The sequence below is a fragment of the Coturnix japonica genome, chromosome 10 (genome assembly GCF_054131305.1).
Source record: "Coturnix japonica strain WE chromosome 10, WE-NBRP24, whole genome shotgun sequence".
Classification (NCBI taxonomy): Eukaryota; Metazoa; Chordata; class Aves; order Galliformes; family Phasianidae; genus Coturnix; species Coturnix japonica.
Window position 1 is genome coordinate 11,899,370 of NC_140672.1, and position 21,127 is coordinate 11,920,496.

At 36.3% G+C, this 21,127-nt stretch overlaps 2 protein-coding genes and 1 long non-coding RNA gene across 6 annotated transcripts; all 3 read left to right on the top strand.

Moving 5' to 3' along the window:
- Nucleotides 1–1,506: 1,506 nt before the first annotated feature.
- LOC146759355 (kinesin-like protein KIF20B) lies at nt 1,507–9,383 on the top strand. 2 transcript variants are annotated; one of them, XM_085510235.1, is made up of 8 exons: nt 1,507–1,589; nt 2,809–3,004; nt 5,436–5,502; nt 5,740–5,865; nt 6,129–6,268; nt 7,462–7,617; nt 8,546–8,736; nt 9,177–9,383. In XM_085510235.1, the coding sequence occupies exons 3-8, from the start codon at nt 5,445–5,447 to the stop codon at nt 9,346–9,348; spliced, it is 843 nt and encodes a 280-aa protein (XP_085366361.1). In that variant the 5' UTR covers nt 1,507–1,589; nt 2,809–3,004; nt 5,436–5,444; the 3' UTR covers nt 9,349–9,383. The 2 variants fall into 2 exon arrangements, with proteins under 2 accessions (XP_085366361.1, XP_085366362.1); XM_085510236.1 differs by having other exon boundaries at nt 9,182–9,300.
- Nucleotides 9,384–10,050: 667 nt separating this feature from the next.
- Nucleotides 10,051–16,977, top strand: LOC146759356 (uncharacterized). 3 transcript variants are annotated; one of them, XM_085510231.1, is made up of 10 exons: nt 10,051–10,167; nt 10,562–10,622; nt 10,858–10,983; nt 11,247–11,386; nt 12,579–12,734; nt 13,663–13,853; nt 14,294–14,432; nt 15,162–15,284; nt 15,680–15,841; nt 16,792–16,977. In XM_085510231.1, exons 1-10 carry the CDS (start codon nt 10,054–10,056, stop codon nt 16,960–16,962), a joined length of 1,383 nt encoding a protein of 460 aa, XP_085366357.1. In that variant the 5' UTR covers nt 10,051–10,053; the 3' UTR covers nt 16,963–16,977. The 3 variants fall into 3 exon arrangements, with proteins under 3 accessions (XP_085366357.1, XP_085366358.1, XP_085366359.1); XM_085510232.1 differs by lacking the exon at nt 10,858–10,983; XM_085510233.1 differs by lacking the exons at nt 10,051–10,167; nt 10,562–10,622; nt 11,247–11,386 and having other exon boundaries at nt 10,932–10,983.
- Nucleotides 16,978–18,745: 1,768 nt separating this feature from the next.
- Nucleotides 18,746–20,236, top strand: LOC146759357 (uncharacterized). The gene is made up of 3 exons (XR_014932263.1): nt 18,746–18,912; nt 19,453–19,595; nt 19,914–20,236. It is a non-coding gene; the product is annotated as an uncharacterized LOC146759357 (long non-coding RNA).
- Nucleotides 20,237–21,127: the final 891 nt, after the last annotated feature.

A 21,127-nucleotide genomic window follows, 5' to 3' on the forward strand; every position in this document is an offset into this window, starting at 1 on the left:
CACTGCAAGACAAAGAACTGAAAAGATGATGATCAGTTGCTTTGAATGCAACTGGAAACTCAAAACATAAAAAAAAGCAGAAATCTATGGCTGCATGAAGTGGCAGTTCTTGTACATTGTTTGCCTAGTGAAACTCTTGAGGTTAAAAGCAGGATTGGAGTCTGCAATAACTCTTTTGTACTTTCTAGAAAACTGGTTTAAGTAGTGACCAAACATCAAATACTATAAAATATATTAGCTGTTACTAGAATGCCACTTATCTTCCCCCCATATGAATCACTGTCATGTTGTATGTGAATTTGTGAGGTGGGTTTTGAAGCTGAAATTAAAAACTTCTTGTATGGCTGTCTTCATAGTGGCTATCCAGACTATCTGTAGAAATAACAGCTATTATGTAGTCAGCTATTCACCAGTTTTAACTGATTATAAATTACGTTTCAGGGTGGAGAACATAGCATAGTGCCTGACACCTGTGTTGATCCTGAGGGCATTCTTGATTCTGTGCATTATGATGTCATGGATATTAAAGAGCAAGCTGAGGCAGCACATAGTTCCATTGTATCCCTGGAGGGCCCAAAGGAAGATATTGGCTGGTTTGAAAAGCAGCTGGAGAAAACTAACTTTGAACTGATGGAGACCAAAGAAGAGCTAACAGAGAAAAACAGCAAACTACTTAAAACTGAAGAAGAGCTGATGCAGAAGAACAAAGGTGAGTTATGCGATGTGAAAGGTAGAAGACAGAAATAGTTCATTAATCTAAAAGAGAAATAACCAGTTTGAGTAGGAATTAGAGGAGATGTTCTACCTTTGGAACCATAGCCTGTAGATAAATGATAGTTTGTTCCTTGTGTATATTCAGGTTCAGCAATTCCACGGTTTTTGGTTATTTCTTTTCTTTTTTTCCCCCTCTCCTTTAAACTGCAACGAGCAGCTTTACGCTTTCGTAAGTATGGGGTTAAATGTCTATATCTTGATTTTTACTTTTATATTGTAATCTCTACTCTTCTTTATGTCTTGTTGATGCAATGTTTTCGTTCCAAGAAATATAGAAAACTTTTGAATCACTCCCAATAAGTGAAGACCACATGCAAATTAATTAATCTGTTCAAAAGCTACCTAAACATTAGAATATCTGGAAAAATTGATTACTTAATAAACTATCTATTGGCTACTTATGTAATACAACCTTTTCTGTGTGTTACAGACTTTGAAATGCAGATGATTAAATTGGATGAGTCTGTTGAGCAACTTAAAGAAGCAACTGAGGTAACTTTATCAAGAAGATGTTGTGTAAAATTGTTTTAATACCAACTTGTGGTAGCTTAAAATGCTATTCCAGTAGGCTCAATTAATAGATTTCTTACCAAGCTTAGCTTAACTGAATTTGCCTTTAATGCATTGTGTAATTCAGCTACTTAACACTCCATTAGAATCTGATGACTGAATTTTTTTTATTTTTTATTTCTAAGAAAATGAATGCACAAAATGAAAAGATTAGAGAGCTAATGGACATCGTGGTGCAGAAAGATGACATTATTACAGAGCTACAAGACTTAAAATCTCATTTAGAGGAAAAAGTAAAAGATTATGTGAGTTTTACACATCTCCATATCCTTATACAAAAAAAGAAAAACACTAATTCTATGCTTGTAATCAACACATTTTTGGAAAACTGATTTTCTGTATGTAGCTGGTACTCGCTTGAAATTGTAAACAATTCAAATTTATCTGAAGGTAGTTGTTGTTAACACAAACAACAAAAATATCAGCGTGTTCCACTAACTCCTGCCTCACACTCCTACATCAGAGGAAGAGCAACAGTAAAAGTATGTTGAGTAGAGTTGGAAGTACGAGTATGAATGGTCAGGATATCTCCACGTTCTATGCAGTCCATAAAACTTTATCCTGACTAATGTACCGCGAGCTACTGAATATGTGAAGACTAGCTTGATTAAGTATGTGTGCATACAACTTCTGGTGGTTTTTGTTCATTTTTTGATGTTTGGTAGCCTGAAGTAGCTCTGAAAACATTTATAGTTAATTCTGTCACTCAGATCTCTAACCTTGTAAGCTTAGCAACTTGACCCTTCTTAGTCTTTGACTGTCTGCATCACTGCAACTTAGTATTTCCATGGTATTAAAGCTGACTGTGATGAGTAGTCATGTCCTCACCTATTACTTCTTCCAAGAACAAGGCTCCAACTCTATCTGTGAGATTGTGTGGCCTGAACACTTCTGAAGCTTTTCTTTTCATAAGCTACTAAAGATGAATAATCAGTCCTTGGCAGTGCCAGCATGGCTTAACAATCGTCATCTTGTAAGTAAGGAAGCTTCACTTGTGGTTAAGGACACAATCTAAAATATGCGTGACAGAGCTGACTAAGCTTTAAGGTTGGATTATATCTGTCACGATGAAAGTGACTTTAGCAGCTTAGCAGAAGTGTGATGTGATGAACTTGTATGAGAGCTGACCATTTGCTCTTTGACCATGTTTGTAATTTTGTTGACTTCTTGGAAACAGGAAATTCTTTGATAAACCGGTAAACTCTTGATTGTGTGCAAGTCTTTTACTTTGTAACCTGCTAGGCTCCTGCTTTCCCTTGTATACTCTACCGAGTATTGCACTTGTCATTATCTGAAGGTGTACTTGTTCTCTCTGCTATTGAGATTTGTAACTGATGTCTATAGAGTCACTGGGTAAATATTTTAGCTGTATGGCTTTGTGTAAATATTTGCCTACAGAAGATTACTGAGACTTAAGTGCTCCTTTTGTTAAGCTTCAATGTAACTGATCTTATATCAATACAGGAAAAGACTACCTACCATTTAACTACCATTAAAGCAGAACTGGCAGAAGAGAACACTAATAAAGGAACTGAAAGCAGCCAATTTTCAGTGCTTTCAGTTAAAGCACTGAAACAAGAGCAAACTGAGTTGGAAGTGGGAAGAAAGCGCAGTACTGATGAAGATAAGCCTACTGTGGAAGAGCCACCTCCAAAGAAAGGTACAGTTTCTTCCATCGTTGAACAGGGTGTCTTCCAAAACAATAAATTGCTTCCTATTCCGGATAGGAAGCAAAAGGCTGTGAAGCGCGTACCTTATGGTATAAGGAGAAAAGCCACTGTGTTAAACTGTAAATAGAAGTAACTGTTATGTAAATATCCCTTTTTCAGAAGGTCCTATGCTGTTCATTTTTGAATGCTTAAGAATAAAAGTTTTTTGCACTATTTTTTTCCTTTTTGCTGCTTTTTCCTCATCTGTTGATGCACTTGCAGATTTGGTAATAGTTTTAAAGCAGTTTCTTTAGGATTGTTTCAACTGCTGTTGCTGATCTTCTGAGTAGCATCAGCTGCTCAAGTGCTTTATTTTGTTTGTTTGTTTTGTTTTTCCTGAAGCAACTATCAAAATTGTTGACGACCTGCTAATTGCTCGCTCATGGGCAATATTTGAGCAAAATGGTTTGGATAAGCTCTGATGCATTTAACTTCACTTCTGGGCACAGCTGAGCATCAGTGTTCCTAGAATTACGGAAGGCATATACAATGTAGAAGGGAAAATCTAAAACTTAGCTGTATTCCCTTCCTTTCTTGTATTCCTCTTGCAAAATATGTGCAAGGGAGAAAGTCAAGGCCTTCTTTGGATGAGATGCTGTTCTTGGATGATTTGTCCCTGCTGCCTTTATTTGGCATAAATATTGAATCCTAATGTGACCACTGAATGGCATCACATATAAGCATCTTACCAGAGACTGAGGGAGGGATGTGGACTCCTCCATACTCCAAATAGTAGTGGGTTTGTTCTAATCATATGACCAAAGCTCTCATTTAAAAATTAATGACAGCAATACTCCACATAGGAATTAAAATGGGTAGCTGATAGTCACAATGTCAGCATGAAGTTTTCTGTTAAGATGTACTGAGTATTCAATCATGTTAAAATTTTCTTCTATTTGTGAGTATTAATAGCGTCCAATTTTAAAAACCGCTTAATATATATTCTTTAGCTATGTTAAATATACACAGTAGAACAATGAGCACAGGTATGTTGTGCTGGTTCTTTTGTAGAATTAGTTATATAAGTAGCACGAGCAAAAGTGTTTTAGGAGATGCTAGGTTATCTCAGCTTCAAGTTCAGGTTATTTACACCATTCTCTGAGCTTTTAGGTCTTGTTTCCTATGCTCTGTAATGCTTTTTCCCTACTTCCTGTGTAAGGAGCTTCTAGACTGAACATTACACATCTTCTCCCTAGTCTTATTTATCTTGCTTTAGTGCTTGCTTGTTGTTTTCAGCATAAAGTGTTTAGATTACTTATAAATCATATTCCCCTCACTAGTGTTGCTGGGAGCAGCAATCAAAACCAAACCTGGTTTGGGGTGGACTATGCCACTGCTGTTTCTTCAGTATGACTTTTAAATCAGTTGAGGGCTGTATATAAAACTCCTTAGATGAGTTAAGAGGCTGTTTCCATGCAGTACATGTGAATCTGTATGTAATGCAGGCTGCACGTAGGCACTATAAAATTCTGCATTGTAGTAATAAAAGGACTGTACAAGAATCACCATGGAATATATTGTTGTGGTGACCCAATCCCTAGTAAGTCTTGACTTATATTTATTTTTTTAATACTTAAAGTATGCATATTATGAATGGACATAACTGGATTCTAAAGCAATGATGAAATACAGCATAAGTTGCTTTTGATAGAAAGAAAATGCATGTGATTTTAGCTAATTGCTCACCAGTTAAAGAAAAAAACAGCCCCAAGCTAATGGAATATTTATGGAAACTTGAATCTGCAAATTTGTACAACTTTATGAGTGAACTTTATATGCAAAAGAGTAAGTGTGGACAGAAGTAGGAATCCTCATATTTTGTTTAGAGATCAACTGAATAAGAGAGAGAGATATCAACACTTAAGTGATCAACTTGTCCAGGGTTTTATCTTTCTTTTGAAAGTAAGAGGACTGTGAGTTGGAATGAAATTTCTTAGAGAACTGTTTATCTACCATTTAGATGTAGTTGGAGTGATTCCTGGCTGCCTTATAGGGATTGCTGAAGCACGGAAGATAGAAAGAATATATCTGTGAATTATCTATCTCGTTCCCATGTTTCTTAAATCTAATAAGATTTTCTACTGGTGTGGAGTGGAAGGTTTGAGTAGTGCCATGGTAAAAGTGTTCTTCCAGACTGAAAACCTTTTGCTGTTAATTCTGTATAGAAATCTGAGGCACCTGATTACGTGTTCAGAGGACTTGAATTCCTTCACTAGTATCAAATACTATGTGATGTGAGGGCATGGCTTGCATATTACGACAGTGTTTCACTTAGAAGTTGCTACTTGGTGTTGTGAACTGCTATGTAATAATGATTTTAATCAATCTGAGCTACATTCCTTTTCCCTTTTTTGTTTGTTTGTTTGTTTGTTTGTTTTACAGTAGTTGTAAATGGTGGAAACTGAGAGGATGGAAGATATCTCCAAAGACTATGATCAACTTTGTGACGGTCAGCCATTATTTGTGTGTGTGTGTGTGTGGAATATCCGTGTAAATGTTGTCACATTGCTAATGACTTTGAGTCTTCTGTGTTTCGATTTTAAAACATATCTGCATGTATTTGTATGTAAATATTTCAATGGAGATGCTCTATTTCTTTTAAAAGAGCTTTTGGTCATGGGAGAATCTTGATTTGAGAATAATGGGAGCTAGTAGGGAGTTCATCTGTAAATTTTCAAACCTTCAGATCTGTGTGCAAGGGATAGAATAATTGAAGTTATGCGGATGACATTAGAAGAACAAGAGGAAATGCAACTTAAACAAGATGAAATGCGTGAAGCTCTGTTAGAGATGAACGAAAAATTAGCTTCAGGTAATCTTTCCAGGGAAAGGGAGCAGGGATGCAAAAGGGGTTTAGACGTACTGTGATAGCCACTTCCATTTTCATGTGACTGTTACTTAGGCATTAACGTTCCATAGTAAACAACAAATCTCTTGTAGTTAAAGGCTTCTGTTATTTCTTTATGTCTGTAGCAGATAAAACCGAAGCTGCTTTAGTAAAAAGTCATTGGTGTGGTATTTCAAATATATATTTGAAATGATATGCTATCTAACCTCATTTTGTGTATTGAGTAGAACTGATTGCATGGAAACAGAAATACAGTGAGCTGGAATACCAGAGCAATAGTGACTGGCAGCAAAAGAACAACGAAAGTGATGAGGCAAATTTGAATGAAAACAGTACAGAATTAATAAAGCTGCAAAAAGAGCTGGAGGTAACTTAACTTCAAAGTTGTAACTTGATAAACTGTTATATTGATTACAGAAACTTCCTGTAAAAGCTGCAGTGCAACATGCAATAGGGACCAGGTGCAGCTTTTTTGTGGTACGTTAAGAATGGCATCACTGATGCCCCCATAGTATAGGAAGTGTAGCCTTCCCTACATTATGCTGCCATGAGCAGTGCTTCTTTTGCTGGCCTCTGAACAGTTAGTTGTCTTATCCCATCTGATGTTATTCTTTGTTGTTGTTGTTTGTTTGTTTTTTTAAAATAAAAGTAGTGGGCTGGCAGTGGGAGTTTTCTAAGTGAGTATACAATAGGTTACATCCACTCTGTTAGTGGAATGGTTCTGAACTTCTTTCCTCCTTCACCTTGAGTAAGCTTATTCATGATATTTTTTTTTAATGCACAGAGCCAATTCACTTTTTCAAGAAGAGGGGAAAGTTGAACATTCATTGCTTCATTCTATACCACGTCAATGTGCTATAAGCAGAGTATACTTATACAATTGTTGTTTGCAAGAAAGGAATACTAACTCAAAGCAAATTGTAACTTACGGTGTATTTGTCAAAACTGTTTTCTGTTAGTTGCTTGGGCAACTAATATAAGCTATCAAAATCATCATCTAACTTTATCACCAGGAAGCCTTTTTTGTTGGGCTGCGGGTCTACTAATTTTCCTTGGTTAAAAGACTTTTATTTTTTCCAAGCAGTTTCTCAGGTGCTCTGTCCTATATATGAGAATGTCTGCCAGTAGGTTTGATAGGAAAGGAGACTACTCCTACAGTGTAAACTGTGTTGCTTTTCTTTGTCTTTCAACCCTGAAGGAGCTGCAAGTTTTTCTACAACTGCTGCAAGGCAGCGTAAAGTGTTAGAAGTTTTTAAGTTAAAAGAGTTTTTCTTATACTGACTTTTGGTGTAAGTTCTGTAAAGCTTGTGTGAACATTTATAAAGAAAAAGAGATGTTTTATGGGGGCTCTCCAGTCTGAATAAGAAATACTGGAAATGATTATTTTTTAATGGAAAAGAACTAATGATTATCCAATACCTGCCTTTGGGAATATTCTGTAGTAAAAACTGCTAATGTTTCTGTTATCTTGCAGAAACAAGTCTATTTAATGATGACCTGGCTTTTAAGACTTTTATTCCTTAATGACTCACTATTTCATTTTTGGTTTCTTTGAAACAGGAAAGTGAGACTAAGTATCAAACTGATAGAAAAAAGTGGCTGGAGGAGAAAGAAGAGCTCCTAAATCAGATAAAAGAAGCAGAGAATCTTCGCAAAAAAGAAATGAAACAATTTACTGAGGACCGACAACATTATGGAAAGCAACAAGCAGAAACTGTAAGTGATGAGGTCCTGGCAGAGTTGTCTGGTGCCTGTAGTTTGGAGACAACTACATACCAAGTATTAACAGTAAGGGTGCATAAGAGCAGCTTGTCCAAGTCCCCTTGCTTTCTTACGTGGCAAAGCCCATATGAGAACTGCTTGATTTGGAAAAGGAAGGAATGGGGGGGCCACAAAAAGAAAGATCTTTCATAAGTGCATAATGAAATGTCATGTATGTGGGACATCAATAAGAAAATTACAGTTGAAAAATAGATCACTATTTAATGAGGCTAAGAAAGTAGTTTGTACAATAGCTTTTGTTTGTTCTCTTTTCTGCAAAGCAGAAGTCCATTAAGCCTTTATAAGGAAGAAAAGGCAATTGAGTTTCTAAAGAAACCCCACAAACTTCTCTCCAGATACTGAATAAAAATACTTGGTCAAACGGCCACAGTTTTGCTCCTTTATCACTTTCCAAATAGTGACTGATAACAAAGTCACTTGAGTTACTTGAGCTGTTTGCTGGGCTCTTGTCATGTAACTTCTTAAACATGTGAATCTGTACATTCTGCAAAGCTTTTTTTACATCTGGAAGTAGTTAGTCCTGACTTTCTGGACCTGCAAGCAGCATAGAAGGATGTGAGGAGCTTAGTATTATTATCACTTTGTGACTTTATTTTCCTAAAGCTCATTAGTAATCATTAAATGAGCAAATTGAAGTTCTTAAATAATACTAATATTTTTTCACAAGGAGAGTAATGTAGGTTGTCTAATAGAAGCATGGTTTTGCTTCTGTAGGTCTGTAGTGCAACTAGTTCTAGAGCTCCTGTGGATCTTGAAGAGATCATACATTTACTAAGACTGTAAAACGGTGCTAACTACCGAAGTGTTAGAACAGTTCAGTGTGTAGTAGGTGATGTTCACTGTTAATCTGTTCTTCATTTAGGAAAGACTTGTTGCCCAGCTGGAGGAAAAGGACCGTAATCTTCAAAAGTGGCGTGAGGAGAGAGATCAGTTAGTAGAAGCTTTGGAAGAACAGCTCAAAAGTTTGGCTTTAAATGAAAGCTTGGAGCAGATGAAACATTCTCTTCGGGAAAAGGAAAAGAGTGAAATGGAGAAAGTGCAACGTATAGAATCGTAAGTAACCACTGAGTTAACTTAGAGCCCTTTGAGAATGAACTAGAGTTAAAAATAGTTAATGGGAACATCCCTTTGACTTAATGCATTTGCATGCTTATCAATGGCCAAACTACTACTTTAGGATGCTTTGGTATGCTACTTGAGTTCCAAGGGAAAACAGGAGTGTGCAAGGAAATAAAGAATAATATGGGGATTTCTGGTGGTTTTGTTGTACATCCCTCAGAATAGCATCTGAATAATTTATTGCTTCAGCATCTGATTATGAGAAGCAAGCTGAAATTCAAAAGTAATTGTTTAAATCTTGTCACTGGTCTAGATAGATTTAAGAGTCTATTTACAAATTGAAACCAACAGGCAGGGCATGGATGAAGCTGTAATTGCTGTTTCCATGAGATGTGTAACAGTAATGTTCTTTGTCTCTTTATTTTTAACATAAGGCTAGAAAATATTCTTTCTGAGAGTTCTGCCCTTGTACTGAATTTGAAAAAAGATTTGCAGAGGAAAGAAGAAGAGTATGCAGATCTAAAAGACAAACATTCTGATGCCGAGAAACAAATTCAGCAAGTACAAAGCGAGGTTTGTAGTCAACTGAGCTATTTTTTTCTGTAAGATTATGCTTGGCTTTCTGCTGTTAAAACTTCTCAAACTTTAACTATGAAGCTGGAAATTTCACACTAGTGTGGCTAGCAGCAAATCTTAGGTAAAGTTGCCATTGAAGCTCTATAGGGGACCAGAAGTTAAAACATGGTTTCGCATAGATAATGAACAGAGGAAAGTAAAGTTGGTTGGTAGTCTGGAATAAGGTTTGTGAAGAGAATAGCTAATCTGCCTCTGGAGGGGACTTGTTATTATCTCTACGTTACTGGTGACTTGCCATTGGTATCCGTGGTAACTCCAAAGCCTAAAACCTAAGTCTTGTGAAAAAACGCTGATAACTGGGAAGAAGAATGCTATTTACTTGAAGAGAAATAGACTAATTTCCAGAGGCTCTTTAATATAAGCATGTATATTTTTTTTCTTCAATTTCAGCTTCAGTGATGCTAATAGTTAAAATTTAATTATTAAACAAGAAGATATCTTAAAACCCATTTTGCAGGATCTTAGTCTGAAAGTTTATTGGGTGTGCTTGGGGTGGAAAATTGAAGCTTAAAAATGAATTCATGTCTTCCTTGGTAACCTTGCACTTGCTGTCGTTTTCCTACTCTGCACTTGTTTGTGAATTCCTCTTTATTTAACAAAGAAGTATTTGGCCAGGTTGGATTACAGAAGTCTTTTAATTAACCGTGAGCTGTGCTTACATTACAGGTGTCCACGATGCGTTCTGTGGAGGAATCCCTCAGGAACAGGATGGATGAACTTGAAAGGATTAATAACCAGTTTAAGGATGAGCTGGATTATAAAGACTATACTATCCAACAACTTAAACAGGTATTTTTCTTGCTCTTAATTTTTATTAAATGAATGATGCAGGTTTTCCAAGCAACAGGAAAAAGGTGAAAAAAAAAAAAAATTGGAGCAAAATGAAAGTGGCCAACTGAAATTAGCGGTAGACCATGAAAGATATTCAAATAATTAGTCACTACAGAGCACTGGCAGATTGCTTTAAATACAATAATCTGCAAGGTAAATACATATGTAATACATGCATGTAACCTGATCTTGTTGAGTGACATCACGATATGTTAATTGAATTGTCTTACCATAAACTTTTTATCAGCTTGAGTCCTTATTTATGCTATATGAAAAACTTATTAATTCTAGGCTGTCTTAAAGATTCTGTTTGTTTCTACTGTGTATGCTTTTCTTTCAACATGAAATATAGGAGCTGGTGGAAACTGAGAGGATGGAAGATATCTCCAAAGACTATGACCAACTATGTGACGGTGAGCCATTATTTGTGTGTGTGTGTGTGGAATATCCGTGTAAATGTTGTCACATTGCTAATGACTTTGAGTCTTCTGTGTTTTGATTTTAAAACATATCTGCATGTATTTGTATGTAAATATTTCAATGGAGATGCTCTATTTCTTTTAAAAGAGCTTTTGGTCATGGGAGAATCTTGATTTGAGAATAATGGGAGCTAGTAGGGAGTTCATCTGTAAATTTTCAAACCTTCAGATCTGTGTGCAAGGGATAGAATAATTGAAGTTATGCGAATGACATTAGAAGAACAAGAGGAAGTGCAGCTTGAACAAGATGAAATGCGTGAAGCTCTGTTAGAGATGAACGAAAAATTAGCTTCAGGTAATCTTTCCAGGGAAAGGGAGCAGGGATGCAAAAGGGGTTTAGATGTACTGTGATAGCCACTTCCATTTTCATGTGACTGTTACTTAGGCATTAACGTTCCATAGTAAACAACAAATCTCTTGTAGTTAAAGGCTTCTGTTATTTCTTTATGTCTGTAGCAGATAAAACCGAAGCGGCTTTAGTAAAAAGTCATTGGTGTGGTGTTTCAAATATATATTTGAAATGATATGCTATCTAACCTCATTTTGTGTATTGAGTAGAACTGATTGCATGGAAACAGAAATACAGTGAACTGGAATACCAGAGCAATAGTGACTGGCAGCAAAAGAACAACGAAAGTGATGAGGCAAATTTGAATGAAAACAGTACAGAATTAATAAAGCTGCAAAAAGAGCTGGAGGTAACTTAACTTCAAAGTTGTAACTTGATAAACTGTTATATTGATTACAGAAACTTCCTGTAAAAGCTGCAGTGCAACATGCAATAGGGACCAGGTGCAGCTTTTTTGTGGTACGTTAAGAATGGCATCACTGATGCCCCCATAGTATAGGAAGTGTAGCCTTCCCTACATTATGCTGCCATGAGCAGTGCTTCTTTTGCTGGCCTCTGAACAGTTAGTTGTCTTATCCCATCTGATGTTATTTTTTGTTGTTGTTGTTTGTTTGTTTTTTTAAATAAAAGTAGTGGGCTGGCAGTGGGAGCTTTCTAAGTGAGTATACAATAGGTTCCATCCACTCTGTTAGTGGAATGGTTCTGAACTTCTTTCCTCCTTCACCTTGAGTAAGCTTATTCATGATATATTTTTTTAATGCGCAGAGCCAATTCACTTTTTCAAGAAGAGGGGAAAGTTGAACATTCATTGCTTCATTCTATACCACGTCAATGTGCTATAAGCAGAGTATACTTATACAATTGTTGTTTGCAAGAAAGGAATACTAACTCAAAGCAAATTGTAACTTACGGTGTGTTTGTCAAAACTGTTTTCTGTTAGTTGCTTGGGCAACTAATATAAGCTATCGAAATCATCATCTAACTTTATCACCAGGAAGCCTTTTTTGTTGGGCTGCGGGTCTACTAATTTTCCTTGGTTAAAAGACTTTTATTTTTTCCAAGCAGTTTCTCAGGTGCTCTGTCCTATATATGAGAATGTCTGCCAGTAGGTTTGATAGGAAAGGAGACTACTCCTACAGTGTAAACTATGTTGCTTTTCTTTGTCTTTCAACCCTGAAGGAGCTGCAAGTTTTTCTACAACTGCTGCAAGGCAGCGTAAAGTGTTAGAAGTTTTTAAGTTAAAAGAGTTTTTCTTATACTGACTTTTGGTGTAAGTTCTGTAAAGCTTGTGTGAACATTTATAAAGAAAAAGAGATGTTTTATGGAGGCTCTCCAGTCTGAATAAGAAATACTGGAAATGATTATTTTTTAATGGAAAAGAACTAATGATTATCCAATACCTGCCTTTGGGAATATTCTGTAGTAAAAACTGCTAATGTTTCTGTTATCTTGCAGAAACAAGTCTATTTAATGATGACCTGGCTTTTAAGACTTTTATTCCTTAATGACTCACTATTTCATTTTTGGTTTCTTTGAAATAGGAAAGTGAGACTAAGTATCAAACTGATAGAAAAAAGTGGCTGGAGGAGAAAGAAGAGCTCCTAAATCAGATAAAAGAAGCTGAGAATCTTCGCAACAAAGAAATGAAACAATTTACTGAGGACCGACAACATTATGGAAAGCAACAAGCAGAAACTGTAAGTGATGAGGTCCTGGCAGAGTTGTCTGGTTCCTGTAGTTTGGAGACAACTACATACCAAGTATTAACAGTAAGGGTGCATAAGAGCAGCTTGTCCAAGTCCCCTTGCTTTCTTACGTGGCAAAGCCCATATGAGAACTGCTTGATTTGGAAAAGGAAGGAATGGGGGGGCCACAAAAAGAAAGATCTTTCATAAGTGCATAATGAAATGTCATGTATGTGGGACATCAATAAGAAAATTACAGTTGAAAAATAGATCACTATTTAATGAGGCTAAGAAAGTATTTTGTACAATAGCTTTTGTTTGTTCTCTTTTCTGCAAAGCAGAAGTCCTTTAAGCCTTTATAAGGAAGAAAAGGCAATTGAGTTTCTAAAGAAACCCCACAAACTTCTCTCCAGATACTGAATAAAAATACTTGGTCAAACGGCCACAGTTTTGCTCCTTTATCACTTTCCAAATAGTGACTGATAACAAAGTCACTTGAGTTACTTGAGCTGTTTGCTGGGCTCTTGTCATGTAACGTCTTAAACATGTGAATCTGTACATTCTGCAAAGCTTTTTTTACATCTGGAAGTAGTTAGTCCCGACTTTCTGGACCTGCAAGCAGCATAGAAAGATGTGAGGAGCTTAGTATTATTATCACTTTGTGACTTTATTTTCCTAAAGCTCATTAGTAATCATTAAATGAGCAAATTGAAGTTCTTAAATAATACTAATATTTTTTCACAAGGAGAGTAATGTAGGTTGTCTAATAGAAGCATGGTTTTGCTTCTGTAGGTTTGTAGTGCAACTAGTTCTAGAGCTCCTGTGGATCTTGAAGAGATCATACATTTACTAAGACTGTAAAACGGTGCTAACTACCGAAGTGTTAGAACAGTTCAGTGTGTAGTAGGTGATGTTCACTGTTAATCTGTTCTTCATTTAGGAAAGACTTGTTGCCCAGCTGGAGGAAAAGGACCGTAATCTTCAAAAGTGGCGTGAGGAGAGAGATCAGTTAGTAGAAGCTTTGGAAGAACAGCTCAAAAGTTTGGCTTTAAATGAAAGCTTGGAGCAGATGAAACACTCTCTTCGGGAAAAGGAAAAGAGTGAAATGGAGAAAGTGCAACGTATAGAATCGTAAGTAACCACTGAGTTAACTTAGAGCCCTTTGAGAATGAACTAGAGTTAAAAATAGTTAATGGGAACATCCCTTTGACTTAATGCATTTGCATGCTTATCAATGGCCAAACTACTACTTTAGGATGCTTTGGTATGCTACTTGAGTTCCAAGGGAAAACAGGAGTGTGCAAGGAAATAAAGAATAATATGGGGATTTCTGGTGGTTTTGTTGTACATCCCTCAGAATAGCATCTGAATAATTTATTGCTTCAGCATCTGATTATGAGAAGCAAGCTGAAATTCAAAAGTAATTGTTTAAATCTTGTCACTGGTCTAGATAGATTTAAGAGTCTATTTACAAATAGAAACCAACAGGCAGGGCATGGATTAAGCTGTAATTGCTGTTTCCATGAGATGTGTAACAGTAATGTTCTTTGTGTCTTTATTTTTAACATAAGGCTAGAAAATATTCTTTCTGAGAGTTCTGCCCTTGTACTGAATTTGAAAAAAGATTTACAGAGGAAAGAAGAAGAGTATGCAGATCTAAAAGACAAACATTCTGATGCCGAGAAACAAATTCAGCAACTACAAAGCGAGGTTTGTAGTCAACTGAGCTATTTTTTTCTGTAAGATTATGCTTGGCTTTCTGCTGTTAAAACTTCTCAAACTTTAACTATGAAGCTGGAAATTTCACACTAGTGTGGCTAGCAGCAAATCTTAGGTAAAGTTGCCATTGAAGCTCTATAGGGGACCAGAAGTTAAAACATGGTTTCGCATAGATAATGAACAGAGGAAAGTAAAGTTGGTTGGTAGTCTGGAATAAGGTTTGTGAAGAGAATAGCTAATCTGCCTCTGGAGGGGACTTGTTATTATCTCTACGTTACTGGTGACTTGCCATTGGTATCCGTGGTAACTCCAAAGCCTAAAACCTAAGTCTTGTGAAAAAACGCTGATAACTGGGAAGAAGAATGCTATTTACTTGAAGAGAAATAGACTAATTTCCAGAGGCTCTTTAATATAAGCATGTATATTTTTTTTTTTCAATTTCAGCTTCAGTGATGCTAATAGTTAAAATTTAATTATTAAACAAGTAGATATTTTAAAACCCATTTTGCAGGATCTTAGTCTGAAAGTTTATTGGGTGTGCTTGGGGTGGAAAATTGAAGCTTAAAAATGAATTCATGTCTTCCTTGGTAACCTTGCACTTGCTGTCGTTTTCCTACTCTGCACTTGTTTGTGAATTCCTCTTTATTTAACAAAGAAGTATTTGGCCAGGTTGGATTACAGAAGTCTTTTAATTAACCGTGAGCTGTGCTTACATTACAGGTGTCCACGATGCGTTCTGTGGAGGAATCCCTCAGGAACAGGATGGATGAACTTGAAAGGATTAATAACCAGTTTAAGGATGAGCTGGATTATAAAGACTTCTATATCCAACAAATTAAGCAGGTATTTTACTTGCTCTTAATTTTTATTAAATGAATGATGCAGGTTTTCCAAGCAACTGGAAAAAGGTCAAAAAAAAAAAAAATTGGAGCAAAATGAAAGTGGCCAACTGAAATTAGTGGTAGACCATGAAAGATATTCAAATAATTAGTCACTACAGAGCACTGGCAGATTGCTTTAAATACAATAATCTGCATAGTAAATACATATGTAATACATGCATGTAACCTGATCTTGTTGAGTGACATCACGATATGTTAATTGAAATGTCTTACACAAACTCTTTTTATCAGCTTGAGTCCTTATTTATGCTATATGAAAAACTTATTAATTCTAGGCTGTCTTAAAGATTCTGTTTGTTTCTACTGTGTATGCTTTTCTTTCATCATGAAATATAGGAGCTGGAGGAAAAGGACCATAATCTTCAAAAGTGGCGTGAGGAGAGAGATCAGTTAGTTGAAGCTTTGGAAAAACAGCTCAAAACTTTGGCTTCTAATGCCAAACAAAAAGAGACAGAAATAGCAGAACTGAGACAATCGGCCTTAAAGGATTCAAGCAAGGTCAGCTCTCCTTTCCTCCTACCTGATTAGCTACCCATAAATTCTGTAAGACTCCTGTACCTGCTCTTTGTATTCTGGGTGTGCTTCTGTTCTTGAACACTGTTGTATTGACATCATGTGCAACTAACCAAAAAAAGCACCAGCTTTTATTTTTGTTCTACAGAAACAGAATTTCTGTTAATTACTAAAATTTCAATTTTTTCAGTAGTTCAGATAAGCAGATGTCAGTTTGATGCTTATAATCCTACAATCAGACTGGACATCTGTAGCTTTTTCTGATAATTCACAGCATTTCCGGATCCCAGGCTAGGCTCAATACTCAGACAGTAGTTCTGTCTCAGGTTTCTTACTTTCTTTGCTTTCTCTGAGGTAGTATCTACAATGGCATGAAAAGACAGAAGGGGACGTGGAGAGAGATTAAGGGAAGCATCAAAAAGCAGAGGGGGGATGATCTCTGGAAGTTGCATTTCTTATTTCAACATCCAGCTTTTAATCAGGATAGCCAATCTAAGCCGTAGCATAGAATTTCAGAAGCTAAACAGAAGACTAAATGAGTTGTGCTCTTTTGAGAATGTTTGGATTCACTTTCTCTGAGAAGAAAGATGTTCTCATAGCAAAACTTCCCCTACAACTGCCGACTTTCTCACAGTACCGAGGATTTGGGAACAAATAAAAGCTCGGGTTATTATATCTTAAGAGAGATGAAGGCTGAAGCACATAAGTAAAATAGAAGAATCAACATATATTGTATTACAACTTCCCAGGCAATTCTGTGACTACTGCACTTGTAACAGTGACCGTACAAATCCGTGAAATGTTACTGTTCTTGAATAGTTAAGTGTTCTAGCCTGCAATTCTAAAACTGATGCTACTAAGTAATTGCAATGCTGCTTGTGTGTGTTAATTCCTTTTGCCAATCCCACAACTCAGCAGTTTTTACTGTTTATTAGGATAATGCAACTGTGATAGAAGAGTTAAGAAAAGAACTGGCTGACAAAGAAGACTTTATAAAGGAATTAAAACAACGCATTAACCACGGTAGCCCTCAGTGTTTGCCAGAAATACCTTTACTTGAAGAAAGACAAAGTAGAAGGAATGACTCTGTAAATGAAAAGGTATGATTATATTTATAGAAAGTCAGTACTTAACATCTTGTTAACCCCTTTTTGTTCTTCTGTTTTCCTAGGAGATACTGGAGCTGGAATCATTTTTCTTAGCATTTTGTCCTTTAACTACATATTCAGTGATGAGTACTTGCTGGTTCTTTTTGTCTTATTGAACTTTTTTTGTGATCATAGATTGGAAATAATTTTAAATGTAACAAGTTCTAGGAAAGAAGGGTAAAACTCTGCTGTAACTGAAATAGACTCCTTCTGTTACAAGTGTTCTTACAGCAGGAAAATCGAATGCTTACATATCCTTTTCCAGATGCTTTATAGCTTTTTAATCTCATGGCTACCTTAACACTTGCACTTAAAATTCTTCTGTGCTATCAGGAGCATTTGGAAACTGTCCTCGACTCTTCTGGAGTGTCCGCAGAAAATGGCAAAACTAGTCGGTTCCCAAAACCGGAGCTGGAAATCCCACTGACACCTCTGCAACCTGATAAGACGGAGATAAAGCAGCACGGCAGCATGATACCTTTAGGAGTGAAAATGCCTAAGGCAAAAAAGAAAAGAAGTGATGACATGGATGAGGTATGACCTAGACCCAACAGAAAACAAAATATCTGATGCCTTTTTACCATTCTCATTTAAGCATTAAAAAAATGCTATTTCTACCTCAGTAAAGTAGTTGAAGAATTTAATCAATGAACTGCTTTAATGAACAAAACTAATAGCCAAGCTCAGTGATAATGGTTTAAGAGAAGGGAATTTCTCTTAACTTCATTGTGTATTTTCTTTGAAACCTGTAGACATAAATCAGCTTTTTAGACATTGTGAGATGTCTAATACTGATATCTTAATGTCCTGTTTTTATAATTGAATGCTTATTTATTATTTGATTTACAGTGGAATAGTTACCACTAGCAGATACTTCCCTACTATTAGCAAAAGTGTTTAAAGTGTTCACTTTTGTGACATCAGTTGTTCTTTCCAAAAGAATCATGGCTGAAACTTGTCTTATTTTCCCAGGATTTTGTGAAAAGTGAGAACACGAAAAATACAAAATCTGTCATGGCTTTTAATTCACCCTCTGCAAGTGACGAGAAAATGGTTGGTTTTTGTTCTAGTTTTGAAGCTAGCTTGGGACTTCCTGTAATTGTGTGGTCTCACGAAAGAAGCAGTGTCTTATCCTTATGTGTATACATGAATGGGAATCTTACATGCTTATGAGCTCTTCCTATTAAATTCCATAAGCTAAACAAAGGGCAAGTCAGTCTGTCCCCAGAGCGTGTAATGGCTGTACTGTGTAATGATTTGGAGGGAAGGATATTGCACACTGAATAGTTGGGAAGAGAAGCTTTAGTGTATTATCGTGTGCTTTTGTAAGTGAAGCCCTTGTATTAAACTAAGGTTCATATCATTAATATGCATGGCAGTTATTAAAAACAGATGTTCACATGTGATAGCAGTATCCTTGGCATGGTCAGAGTATGAGTAGTAGATTTTTCCCATCTGTTGTCTTCTGTTTTGTATGTTTGTTTGTTTTATGTAATTAGAACAGCTTATGTAAGAAACAACTCCACCGCTTGGGAGCTACTTTTAAAGAAACTACTGCCTTATTAAGAAACTTTAAGAAACGTATGCCTTGAAATAGCTGAGATTTTGACAACTCCCTAAAGGGTATAAAATTGTCTACATTACTTGCCGTTGTGGTATCATCAGCATAATGAACAGAGGTGTCAGTAGTAAAGCTCAAAATGTCAACTTAAAATAACGTTGAACTAAAATGAAGTTTAAACAATGCTCTTGTTTCACATGTTCACATCTCTGTTGAACAGAAATCGGGAAAAGACTACTTCCTGAGAAAGCGAGTACATGCTTCAAGACTGACTAAAAAGAAGGATGAAACACTGCAAAAAGTTGGAGGTTTTATTCAAAGCTCTCCTTCTATTATACACTCTAAAGGTTGGTGTAGAATAAGTTTTATTCCATGTTTTCTAGACATTGTAGAATGGCTTGTTTCTGCTGTAGGCTATTAATGTATGTGTTCTTAGAGAACTTGTCTGCCATGTTAAGTTGTCCTTTGATTTATGAAGTAAATGCATTTATTCGTCTCTTCAGAGATTCATTATTACATATGTGAAAACCTACAAGTATACAGAGAAAGTTGGTTCTGTCTTGTGCTTCTGTCAGCACGAAAGTTAGGCCTGTTGTTTAACTCCTGCTGAAGTTTCTGACTTCCAACGACTTCTGAGCCATGATTGTCTTTCATACTCCATTTTAATGCGTGCTTTAAACTGCCGCACCTGAAGCTATAAACTGTTTCAGCTATAGAAGCAATAAAGAACCTCGATGAACAAATACAATTTCTGAGTATTTTCACTTAAATTTTACGTGTCATTTATAAACCAAGTTTGTTACGAAGCTTTTTTTGCATTCAGTGATTTAAAGACTCACAAAACCAGTAAGTTGATTGGTTTATGTATCAAAACAAATTTCTTCTAGCCAAGAAGCTGATGTCAGCAGTAAGTTCTCCTAAATCAAACGAACCTGAAAGTCTCGAAGAAGGAGAGACCAAGCCAAAACGATGCAAAAGGAAGCTGTATTCCACTGTCGTTTCTGGCCCTCTAGATATACCTGCTTCTTCGGTAAGCGATTATACTGTAGTCTTGGCTTAAAATAAACTACTAAGGAGTCCAAACAGACTGGAGGTTTCATCTATTTGCAGGAGGAGGTTGAAAGTACTGAGGTATTTCTTTATTCTACCAAGTCATTCTTGTTGGTCTTCCTGCTGTTCTGTTTTATTTTGTCCTCAAAGATCTCTTTGTTTGGCTGGCTTACAGTACAGGATTTTGTACATTCTCCATATTTGTTCCTTGTGATTAAGCTGCATTAAAATGATCTCGGTATCCCATAGTTTTCTGAATAAAATATAATAAGCAAATGCTATTCTGAAATCCATTTAGGGGAAGAAATATGTTTGCGTGGGTCAGGAAGAGCTTGTCAGTCTTGTGTGAAAAGATGAGTAACTTTTGAAATGTTTTCTTCAGGAATCTGAGGAACAAAAGAAGGAAAGTGATCATCTGATCATCAAGCGACGGCTGAGATCCAGAACAGCTAAAAAACCTTGAAGAAGCGTGTTTGTTCCCCTTTCTCAGGACATACTTTTATCGTATTATTAAAACTGGTTGTTAATAAACAGTAACAGTTACTCTGTTGTGTTCTTAAATTTGTATATAGGTGTACAGTGTCTCTCTGACAGTTTCAAACTGACTCCATTGAGGCTGAAATAAATACAAGCTTTCTTAAACTGGGTTTGGATTTTATTGTGGTTAAGGGTTTATTTATTTTTGTCTCGCCTCCCCTGTATAGGAACAGTATCTCTAGGACTGATTGCTATTTACCCATTGTGCAGTAATAACTGTACTTGTTCAGGATGGCCTGGCTTGCTTTTTTCACGTGACTGGTGTACTTAGCAGAACTCTGGCAGAGAGAAGAGCATGAATACACATTAATATTTATGTATACTTAATTTTTGGGCCTTTTTAAAGAATTTTCTTTGGAGAGAAGATGGTGCCAATTCCTCAGTGTGGAAGAAAGGTGCTTTCCCTCACTTGTGCAAATTCAGCTTTAACTTAATAAACTTAGAAAAATAAACCCAATACATTTGGGGGGAATTCTAATATCCCAAATACTGTTCTCCCCCTCAGTGAGCTTCGAACCTTTAGATGCTGTTGGATGAATTAGCTGAAAGGTTCTCAGCTGGCAGTATGTCCTTGTGTTGTCTCCAAGTCCAATAGTTCCTATAGATTCAATTGCTCAGGAGGTAAAAACATGGATGAAAGCCGACTTGGGTGAATATTTGAGAGTTTGATGGGAGTGAATTGCCTTAAAAGCAGCTGGTGATAGAACAATATACTGATTGTATTTAAAAAAACCCACAATCGTACTATTTGTTGCTGTGCCGATAAGCTTTCTCCTTGCTTGTAGGCTTGTGAGATCCAGGTTTGCAGAAAACAATCTGTGAAAAATCATGGGAATCATGTGGTTTTATGCTCAGCAATCTCATTAAAAACTTGAACTGACTTTTAGAAGCTTTTCTCCATGGTGTTATCTGGACAAATCTGCATGTGGATGTCAACATGGAGGCTTTTATTGACCTGGAGTAGAAAACAGCATT

Coding starts and splice junctions, on each gene's coding strand:
- LOC146759355 (XM_085510235.1), top strand. CDS start 5,445: ATGGTGGAAACTGAGAGGATGGAAGATATCTCCAAAGACTATGATCAA. Junction 5,866..6,128: donor GAACGAAAAATTAGCTTCAG/GTAATCTTTCCA, acceptor TGTATTGAGTAG/AACTGATTGCATGGAAACAG. Junction 7,618..8,545: donor GAAAGCAACAAGCAGAAACT/GTAAGTGATGAG, acceptor TTCTTCATTTAG/GAAAGACTTGTTGCCCAGCT.
- LOC146759356 (XM_085510231.1), top strand. CDS start 10,054: ATGCGTTCTGTGGAGGAATCCCTCAGGAACAGGATGGATGAACTTGAA. Junction 10,168..10,561: donor CTATCCAACAACTTAAACAG/GTATTTTTCTTG, acceptor CATGAAATATAG/GAGCTGGTGGAAACTGAGAG. Junction 12,735..13,662: donor GAAAGCAACAAGCAGAAACT/GTAAGTGATGAG, acceptor TTCTTCATTTAG/GAAAGACTTGTTGCCCAGCT.